The sequence below is a fragment of the Gastrolobium bilobum genome, unplaced genomic scaffold (assembly GCF_033153095.1).
Source record: "Gastrolobium bilobum isolate Gb01-03AN ecotype WA unplaced genomic scaffold, APGP_CSIRO_Gbil_v1 utg7094, whole genome shotgun sequence".
Classification (NCBI taxonomy): domain Eukaryota; kingdom Viridiplantae; phylum Streptophyta; class Magnoliopsida; order Fabales; family Fabaceae; genus Gastrolobium; species Gastrolobium bilobum.
The window spans coordinates 191,292-202,430 of record NW_026898828.1 but is presented as its reverse complement, the minus strand read 5'-3'; the positions used below and the strand labels follow the sequence as shown (position 1 = coordinate 202,430).

At 29.3% G+C, this 11,139-nt stretch overlaps 2 protein-coding genes across 2 annotated transcripts; both read right to left on the bottom strand.

Annotated features, from left to right (window-relative positions):
- Window positions 1-727: 727 nt before the first annotated feature.
- On the bottom strand, window positions 728-1,621 carry LOC133284489 (stellacyanin-like). The gene is made up of 2 exons (XM_061481508.1): window positions 1,462-1,621; window positions 728-1,122 (listed from the first exon to the last, which is right to left on the bottom strand). The coding sequence occupies exons 1-2, from the start codon at window positions 1,619-1,621 to the stop codon at window positions 728-730; spliced, it is 555 nt and encodes a 184-aa protein (XP_061337492.1).
- A 2,389-nt stretch (window positions 1,622-4,010) lies between these two features.
- Window positions 4,011-4,868, bottom strand: LOC133284505 (uncharacterized). Its single transcript, XM_061481531.1, has 2 exons — window positions 4,622-4,868; window positions 4,011-4,192 (listed from the first exon to the last, which is right to left on the bottom strand). The coding sequence occupies exons 1-2, from the start codon at window positions 4,866-4,868 to the stop codon at window positions 4,011-4,013; spliced, it is 429 nt and encodes a 142-aa protein (XP_061337515.1).
- Window positions 4,869-11,139: the final 6,271 nt, after the last annotated feature.

Sequence of the window (11,139 nt, the reverse complement as noted above, 5' to 3'; positions counted from 1 at the left end):
TTAGGTGAAATTACATTTATACTTCTCTAATACGCCCCTTTTCACACGAGAGCCAATTAAAATTGAAAAGTGAACAATATACGTGCCCATTTACCTGTGCTAAAAAATCACATGAGACTTAATTAATTATTAACTAAATGGGGCGGTGAGGATCGAACTCGTGATACGGAAGCTTTGATACCATGTAAAGATTTAATTCAACCCAAAAATTTAAGTTGTTGCGGCATATAGTGTTATTTAATGGCTTTGTAATACACAAGAAGTGGATGAGTGTAAATTTGTACAACTATCATTACTCAAAAAGAAATTGTGAGCTTTTTCAAAACATTTTTATTTCAAAAAAAAAAATGTTCTTGCAATCTGATAGGCTAAAACATTTGAAAACACCTTTGTCAAAAGTTGTCTTTAGTGAAGTTTGATTTCTGAATATGTGTCACAGGTTTAAATTGAGAGCAACCCTACCTCAACTCAAAGGCAGAGTATACACGTATTCAAATCTTTGACAAAACATTTTTCATGAGGAACCATTATGGCAAGGTTGTTACACATAAACAATATGAATGTGCCTTTCATTTAATTGTGTTCAACAATCATGTACAATGTATGTTGTATATGAGTCTTCCAAATCAAGCAAAAGTATACCCTTTTTTTTTTCAATTAATATCTCAAAATAATACACCCAAAACATGAATTTCTAGCTGTTTTTGCAGTTGCAGTCCTTGGATGCTCAATTCTGCAGCATCCCATAAACAGTGACCATAAGAACAATATAAACTAACTGAAGTGCATCCCTTGCACAATTCACAACTCCCTTTGAAACATGTGTGTTCTTCTTTGACGAAGGAGACTGTGCAAGTGTAGTAGTCCTTTGATTCGGTCCAGCCGCAGATGCAGGAGCCAGAGTTGGTGAAAGTGATTTATCATCTTCTACATGAACATGAAGCTTCATCCCTCCAAGACAATACAACTTGTTTCCACATACAAAATACCTGTCCCCAGCTTTTGTCAATGGCACTGTTGTGTTCCCATTTACATAATTTGTCAAAGGATTGGTTGTGTTGCATGTGTTAAAATCTTCTCTTGTAACCTCATCTAAACCGTTGGCTGATGAATATAGGAAAACTGAAAAATCAAAAAAATTCTCAAACACTTCTCTAACAACGTAAGAAGGTCCAATATTCTAATGAAAAAAGAGAATAAAACATACAACTTTTAAATGTTAATAAATTTGGCCTGTGCATGAATTTTGTTCTCTAAATACTTAAAATTATAATACTAGATATTTGAACTTTCAATTTTTTTATTGAATTTCAGCCCCTCAGAATTGATGACCAATGCAGTGTAAATGCCAATATAAAAACATAATACATTTAAGATATTACTTTAATAGAATTGAAACGTGAATAAAAACAACATGAAAATATGATTTCACTGGCTATAAAAGAAACATTAAGTACTTACGAAGAGCATCTCCTACTTTGAACTTCTTATCTGCAACCCATGTATCAAGGTTAGTACTAATGTCCCAGCCAGAGCTATCACCAACAGTATAGGTTGTGGCTGAGCATGTGATTACTGCAAAAGCAAAGAGAAGAGAATAAACTAGGAGCACCTTTTCCATGTTGATGCTAGAGTTAAATGAAATGAGAACTAATTAACGAGTTGGGGCACCAATGGGTCCATCTTAAATATTTGAAGTTTGCTCTTTATCAGATGACCTAACATCCAAAAGGAATACATTAAATAGAAAAAAGAAATAATCTTTTTTTTTTTTCCGAAAGAAAAAATAAATGATAGTTTGATACAATATTAGAACGTTGAAATGTGCATTTTATTTGGTTGGTGGAGTGAGAAGGGGTTAGGTTAGCTGGGCAGTGGTTAAACCGTATTGAACTGCCAATAAGCCTTTAGGTTTGACTTTAAATTTATTCTAGGCGTGCAATATTATTCTTCCATATTCTATCATAAAGCTAAGCCACTATACAAACTGGTTATGTTTTTTCCCCTTACCCATTTTAATTAACATTAGTGTCTTAATAACTATCACTACCTTTTTTCTAATTTTGAATATTATTGAATATACTATTATGTATATTATTATATAAATGTAAGATATATATATATATATATATATATATATATATATATATAAACATGAATATAATAATAAATAAAAATAATATGTGTTTTTTTGTTAAAATAAATAATTTTTAAGTGAATTATCAATTAATATATAACAAAATGTCAATAGATGTTTAAAAATAATTGTAATTGGGGAGTAAGACTTGCTTTTAATTTTATCATTTTTTCTATTTATATATAAATTTTTAAATGAACAATAAGATATATTTACGAATGTTTATTTTTATATTTATTATTAAATTTTTAAATGATGAATTAAATGTTAAAATACAAAAATACAAAAATTAGGAATCTCATATTACCATTCAAATAATAGTATGGAACTTGAAAAATGTTCAAAAATAGCTTTAATTACTATTTTATCTTGTTTATGTTTCTTTGAACCTTTAAATTTAAAAATGAATGATGAATATATTATGTAAGTTTTAAAAAATAATAAAAATATTTTTTTAAAAAGCACTAATTTGTAAATGTAGAGTAATAAGTATTTATTTACCGAAAAAAAGAGAGTAATAAGTATTTATAAAAAACATTATTTACTTATTCTCGAATTTTTACATGAAGGTGTTTAAAATTTTAGAATGAATTTGAATACAAAAGGTTTTAAAAATATTATAGGTTTGGTATTTTAATTGAAAATATATGAATAACGTTTATCCTATCCGAATGTATATTTGTGATTGAGAAAATTTACTTAGAAATTGAATTTTAAAATAATATAATTAAATACCAACTGTCGATTTTCCTTATTGTGTGCTGCTTATAAAGTAATTCTCATACTATTTGTATCTTTTTCCTTTAAATTTACTGAAACAATTTTATTGAATTGAATATAGCCCAAAATTTAAAATGTGGAAAATGAGGTGTAAAAGTGATTTATGTGGAAAAGTGGAAATTGCATTCGGACATTGCCCCATTTTAATGGCGATAATTATCTCTTTTTAAAGTGGCGGGCTATGTAGTTGGACTAATCTTCCCGGTTCTTCGGCATTGGACCTAGGCCCACTGGACCTGGCCCAGATAAAATTTCATTCTTGTAATTAAGAATGCTATTACTTTTTCTATAATGTGATTTTTCTACTACTTTTTTTATTAACTAAATCTAAACGTTTATTCATATTCTATATGGGATGTTTAATTTCCTTCTTTCTAAATATGAAAATGAATTCTAAATCTTTTTTGACAGTTGAAAAATTAATTTATTCTTATCAAAATCTTATTTTCAACTTATAACAAATTAATAATATTTATGTATAGTTACACACTCACAATAGTTTGTGGGTTTTATTAATATCATGTCAAAGGAGATAAGTTATCTCATGTCATAGGGACAAATTTGTTAGCTCCACCACTTGAAAAAAAAAAGAAAAAGATGGCACAATTATTGAAGGATGTGTAGAAGGAAAAACATATCTCATATAACATGAGAATATTTGTTGTATATTTTTACAACCATTTATTAACTCTCTTCTTTACCTGAAACATGAACATGGCTACAAACTAAAACAGTTTTCTTAAATTGTATGAAGATAATTCAGACTCATCAGTCATCGCTTCATAAAATGATTAAGAGTACGAAAGAACTTAAATTTTCTTTAATCATAATTTAGGAAATAGTTAAAAATTAAAGCAATTAAAAAATATTACATCTTTAGTAGTTTCAATACCTTCTAATAACACAATCAAGTAGGATACCAAAAAAAAAAAAATAACACAATAAAGTAACTAACTTTTGTTACCAAAAAAAAAAAAAAAAGTAACTAACTTTAGCCTTCCCATCTCTTTTTTTTTTTTTTTTCGTGTTGTAAATATTCGAAATCTTAGGACACCTACCACATATTAAACGTTATACATTTAAACATTATTGACTAAAAGTTCTTTAGAGTTATGGAATCTTTTTCAGCTCCAAGTTCTTTTGTGGATATGTCTTCTGGACTCACCACAATAGGTAAGAAGCCCGCTTGAGTACCGTCACTATCATTTTCAATTTCTCCTTCAATGCTCAATCCTTCAATTCTTGCTGCCATAGGATCTCCTATAATCCCCACATCTATTAAAAAAAAAAAAAAAAAAACTCAGTCAAAGAATTCAAATGAAGAAAACAAAGTACACCACCCCTGATTTTCTTAAATAAAACATAATTAAATAAATTATATGTTAGAGAGATATAAAATCATTAATGTAACATCATTAAGTTGTCACGAGTTCGACCCCTACCGCCCTCCATTTTGTAGTGAAATTAAGTAAGCAAAAAAAAAAAACTATAATATAAAATCTAACTAGGGACAAGTTTTATTCTTTTATATATATATATATATATATATATATATATATATATATATATATATATATATATATATATATATATAAATAAGTATTATGATTGTGACATATAATATCCAAGAGTTTAGAATATGATCAAAAATCAAGGAGAACTGAGCTTAGAAATCATACAATATTCGAAGAATGCATGATTAACCTGGATTTGAAAAGAGCCAAAGAATGAAGGCACAAACAATGAGAACGAAAGGGATAACATGCACAGCAGTCTCAGCGAATTTAACACGTGCCCTCTCCTTCTTAGCCAACTCAGCAATGGGGTCATACGTAGGCAAAGTGTTACCATCGAACATAGAATAAGATGATCTATGCCCTGGTGATGTTGAACTCGTTACATGTTTGAAGTAATCATCAGAGAACTTGTTCCAGCTTGCAGACCTATGCATCTTAGTTTCGAAGTTGAGCAAAATTGGATGTTAATTTAATTTAATTGGAAGAGAAAAATGTTATAAAGCATGAGAAAGCTATAAGGTCATAAAATGTTGTGCATAAAAACAAATGCACAATCAAAACTAACTCAAAAAATAAAAATGAAAAGAAAGAAAGAAAGAAAAGTCTCCACGAGAATGAAGCCGCTATCATTGAGTTCGGCAATCTTTGCTCTCGCTTCCCCTCATACCCCCTCTTACCGATTCAAGACAATTAAGATTGACATTATAATCATAGTTATATAGATAGACTAAGTAATTGAATTATTAATAAAATATGTAAGAATTTTTAACTTTATAACCCTATAAGTTGATCTTACATTTTCTTATTTTAATATAATTATGTGCCAATCTTTTCAAAAGATTCACTAAATCAAAGTACATTTATCTTTTATTATGCGTTTTTGGTTTAATTTATTTGGTGTTAACAAATTAAATTTCTTTCCAAAATCAATCAAAATTTAATTTATTATTGGTCTTTTGGAGGTTTAAAATAATTTGTATTCTAGCTAATATATGAATTTTAGTATAAAATATAGTTTTCATTAGTAAAATAATTATATCATTTAACTAATTAACCACTAAAGCTATGGATGCTTGGATACCAAAAAAAAAAAAAAAAAAAGCTATGGATGCTTGAAAAAGGTATCATTAATTAGGTTATTGCGAGACAGGGGTGTGATTTTGGTTAGGGCAGTGTTGACTTGGGTTGGGCTGGTTTTCTTAGCCCTGCCCATAGTAGATTAAACTACATGATAGTTAACTTGCAGTGGGTCAAGAATAATTCAAATTAACAAATTATTATTAGTTTAGTTCGGCCTTATACCAATTATTAAGACCATGGGCTTATCTACCAAAAAAAAAAAAAAAAGAGGCCGTTGGCTTTCTCTTTACATGTTTATATAATTAAAATAAAAAAAAATTAATTTTAAATCATTTATCTAGTTAGCTTATATTAAAAAATTTAAATTGATTCACATTAAGAAAATATTATTTATTTGTTACTTAAAACAAATAAATGATTATTATATAATTTAATTTAATTAATTTCAAAAATGAAAAATATTTACTATAATATTTATTATGACCTTTTTTTGGGCAACGATGTTAAGGACGAACTAGTCCAGCTCGACCCATTACAAACAGACTTATATCTAGTCAAGTCCAATTGAATTACTTCAAAGTCAAACTAAAATATTTGTTTGCAGATCAAAGTTTGTAGAGGTGGGTCATCTTTATCCCATCTTATATTCGCAGACGATATCATCATTTTTTCATAAGCCTCAATTGAGCAAGCTCGCTTGGTAACAGATTGCCTAAACCAGTTCTGTAGAATGTCATGTCAGAGTATCAGTATTCCAAAATCTATTATTTTCTTTTCTCCTAACACGAGAGAAGGGGTAACTGTTTCCATTACTCCATTGACGGAATACAGACAGGTGACTAGTATTGGTCGTTACTTGGGTTCTTTTCTAAAACAAGGTCGTGACTCTAAAAGCAACTATTCTGCAATCATGGATCGTGTGAGGAGAAAGCTCGATGGCTGGAAAAATCAGAGTTTGTCTTTTGCAGGTAGGGTGACTCTTGCTAAATCAGTAATTAGTGTTATCCCATCTTCTCATATGCAAAATTGGCTTCTTCCCTGCACTTTATGTGATGAAATTGAACAATTTCAGCGTTCTTTTATTTGGGGTAACAACAATGCTCATTTGGTTTCTTGGGACACTATGTACAAGCCTAAGGATTTTGGTGGCCTAGGGATCATTAACCTTAGAGCCCAAAATGAAGCTTATCTTCACAAAATGGCATGGAAAATTCTTAATGGCCAAGGTGAACTCTGGGTGAGGGTCTTGAAAGCTAAATATGGTAAAGGTCAAGATTTAAGAAGGGGTGTTATTTCCAAGTCTTATGATTCCAAATTATGGCGTGATCTTAGTAAGTGTTGGAATTGTTTCCTTTCAGGTATTCGTTGGGGAAATTGGTGATGGTAATAACATCAGATTTTGGCTTGATAATTGGCTGGGATTGGAGATGAACCTTTGTTCTTTAGGTCAAGCTCTGATTTCAGATTTTGATTTGCAGAAAAATATTGCTCAAGCGACTCCTCAAGGGGTTTGGGATATTTTTCATATTCAAGAGTTCCTAAATGATGATATAGTTTCTAGTGTTGCGGGCTATCCCATTCAGTTAGCAGAAAATGTTGATGACAGATTGGTCTGTTGAATAACCACACTGTTACTTCGTTGGTTAAGGTGGCTTATAGAAATCTGATGAAAATTTTCTGATCCCCATGACAACATCCCTTGGAGAAAGATATGGACTTGGAAAGGTCCCGAGAGAATAAAAACCATGATGTGGTTAGCTTTTCTAAATAAACAACCGATGAGAGGTAGAACTTGCAAATGGAATGGAGGTCCAAACTCGTGTATTAGCTACCCCAATAGCGAGGAGACCCTTCTTCATTTCTTTGAGATTGCATTCATGCTCAAAGCATTTGGAAAGACTGGTTTTATAACTGGGTGCCTAGCGATTTTTTTAATTTGAATATCAAGGATTGGCTCAAAGGGAATGTGAGTAATCTTTGAAACAGGTATGATCATTTAGACAAATGAGACATTTTCCCCCTACGTGCTGGTACTTGTGGACATGGCGCAATCAACACATCCATGATGATAGCTTTCGAAGGTCGCATAAAGGCAAGCATGTTACATCTGATTTTATCTCTCTCATGTTTTCAGTTAGGGACAAGCACAAGAGCATTATTGGACACTCCCCTAGTATTCTTTATCCTAGCGAGTGGTCTCCGCCAAGTCCAGGTTTGTTAAAAATCAATACTGATGATACATCTTCTGCTATTAGAAAGCGTGCTAGTTGTGGTGGTCTCATGACGGATCATAATGGAGTTTTCTAGGTGGCTTCGATTTTCACATTGGTTTTTAATCCCCTAGATGCATAACTTTGAGGAATCCTTAAAGGGTTGGAGATGACTTTGGGTACCAGTGCTAGAAGAATTGAATTAGAATGCGGTGCGGTGAATGCTCTCTCGTTGATTCATGGTAGTCATGACAACCCCATAAATTCCCAGGTTGTGTCCTACATTCAAAAATGGCTTTTAGAGGACTGGATTATGAAGTGTTCTCATATAAATAGAGAGAACAATAGCTATGCTCACTGGCTCGCTTCTCATCCTCACGATGAGCTTAGCAACTTTAATATTTTCTATAGTCCCCCACCACAGCTTGCTGATCTTCTGCAACAAGATATGTCCAACAGGCTTTCTTTAGTTGTAGTTTCTTAGTTCTGTTCTGTTCTGGGGTTTTGCCCCTTCTGTATTAAAAAAATATTTGTTTCTATACGTATATATATGTATATAGATAGATAGATAGATAGATAGATAGATAGATAGAGATGATCATTTGACATGATGTCAAACAAAAAGTTTAACACCACATTTGAGAGCGTTGATCTTTCCTTGATCTAACGACCTGATTTGTAAGCATGTGATATTTGATCTGCCTTGTATGTTATTTGAACAAAATGACAATCTTGTCCACATCTATTAAGTTATTTTGCTTTAATGAAATTATTATAATTTAATACATATATAATTATTTATTTTAAATGCACAAACACTTTTCTCATTGTGATTTGTTATTTTAACCCAAATTTATTATGGATAGACTATTACCTAAATCGTATTGATTTTGTGGCTTTATATACTCGAGTTATCTAGTTTCATTTGTCATTTTTATTCTCCTCTGCGTCGCTACTTACAAACCCTAGTCGTCGAGATATACAAATCAAATCTATAGAAGATTATCAGAGATCGAATCATATCCGGTAATTCTTAATTTTCTTTTAGATATTGAAATTTTGTTTATCTTTATATCTCCAATTATATCAATACACATATAATTATATATTTTAAAGCACACAATGTCTCATTATGATTGAAGTTTTAATGAAACCTTTCTTATGGAAAAAATAATTATCTTTTAATGATATTGATTTTAAAGTTTTATGTATACTCACATTCTCTACTCTTATTTATTTTTATCATTTTGTTCTGCATCGTCGCTTACAAATAATTATAAAATAAAATTTAATTAATTTTCAAAATGGAAATTATAAATATAATATTTATTATGATATTTTTTGGGCAACTTAATGTTAGGGAAAAAATGGGCCAGCTCGACTCATTACCAATAGACCTGTATCTAGTCAGGTCAAATTGGACGACTCCAAAGTCAAACTAAAATATTTATTTTCTATATATATTGGACGACTCAAAAGTCAATTGGATAGGATCATTTGACACATGTGTCAAATAAAAAATTTAACACCACATCTAAAAGTTTCCGATCTTACGTTGATCTAACGACTTTGATTTATAAGAATGTGACATTTGATTTGCCTTATACATTATTTGAACAAAATGACAATCTTGTCCACATCTATTAAGTTATTTCTCTTTAATGAAATTAGTATACTTTAATACATATATAATTGTTTATTTTAAATGCACAAACATTTGTCTCATCGTTATTTGTTATTTTAACCCAATCTTATTATGGAAAAACTATTACCTAGATTGTGTCGATTTTATGGCTTTATATACTCGAGTTCTTTAGTTTCACTTGTCTTTTTCATTCTCCTCTGCGCCGCTTCTTACAAACCCTAGTTGTCGAGATATACAAATCAAATCTATAGAAGATTGTCAGAGATCAAATCATATCCGGTAATTCTTAATTTTCTTTTAGAGATTGGAATTTTTGTATCTTTGTATCTCCAATTATATCAATGCATATATAATTATTTATTTTAAAACACACAATGTCTCATTGTGATTTGAAGTTTTGATGAAACCTTTCTTATGGATAAAATCATTATCTTTGAATGATATTGATTTTTTAAGTTTTATATATACTCGCGTTCTCTAATCTTATTTACTTTTTTCATTTTGTTTTGCATCGCCGCTTACAAATCGTAGTTATTGAGAGAAACAAAAGAATTAATTAGATCCATAGAAGATTGTCTGAGATCAAGTCATATCAGGTAATTGTTTTTTTCTTTTGAAATATTTCATCGGTTAATCGCTTCGTGACTAGCCCGATTCGGGGTGGGTCTTGAATTAAAGCTTTAAACCCTTCCTAAAGATAATACTGGAGAGGATCGAATAAACAATTTCACTTAATTCTATTTGAGATTGAAATTTTTTATTGGTATATATCTAATTATATTCATACACATATAATTTTTTTTTTAAAATGCCTAATGTTGCATTGTGATTTGAAGTTTTAACCCAAGTATCTGTGAATGATATTGATTTTAAAGTTTTTATATACTCAGATTCTCTAATGTCTTTTATTTGGGGGCACGATCTTTTTAAACTGGTGTAAAAAGTTTATGATTAATTAAGGGTTCATTTTTTTTAAAGTTATTTTAGATAATTTTATCTAAAGTTATTTTAGATAATTTTATCTAATGTTCATCGAAATGATGTCGTTTTGGAATAAAAATTATGATGTATTTGTAATTTTAATTTATTTTAAAATTATAATAATCTTTATCATTTTAATTTTTTAATTTTTTAATCTAAAATGATGTTGTTTCGGTGAATATTATATAAAATTATATAAAGTAATATTAAATAATTTAATTGAAGATAAAAAGAAAGATCGGTTTGACTATAGGTTGAGCAATCTAATTAAAATTCAATTTCAAAATCAAACAGTCACTAAAGAATCTGGCCACTTGAATTAAAGCTCATATACAAATACTCTTCAATATTATTTCTTTTCATTATACTTTTTATTTTATTTTTATTTTATGAGTCTTAATGTTTAAAGCGGAAGCATGGTTTCCTTGATTTGAGTGTTGATGTAATCTTAATTATAAGAAACTACTTTCGGATATTCTGATAAGTGGCTGTGTATAATATTAATTAAACTGTCTTTGGAGAGTTTGTGGAGAAGCAAACTCCATCCCTTAATTGTAATCATAAATATTTTTTAATTTATTACGATTATGTAAATTTAAATATTTATTTATGTATTTTTATAAATATATTTACTAATAATAAAAAGTACTTTTGGTAAGCTTGTATTTTTTTTTACATAATTTATTTTATATTCATTACTACTTTTTAATTTAGCAATATATATATATATATATATATATATATAAATGATATTTTTTATAAATTATACTAAGTATAATTAATTATATA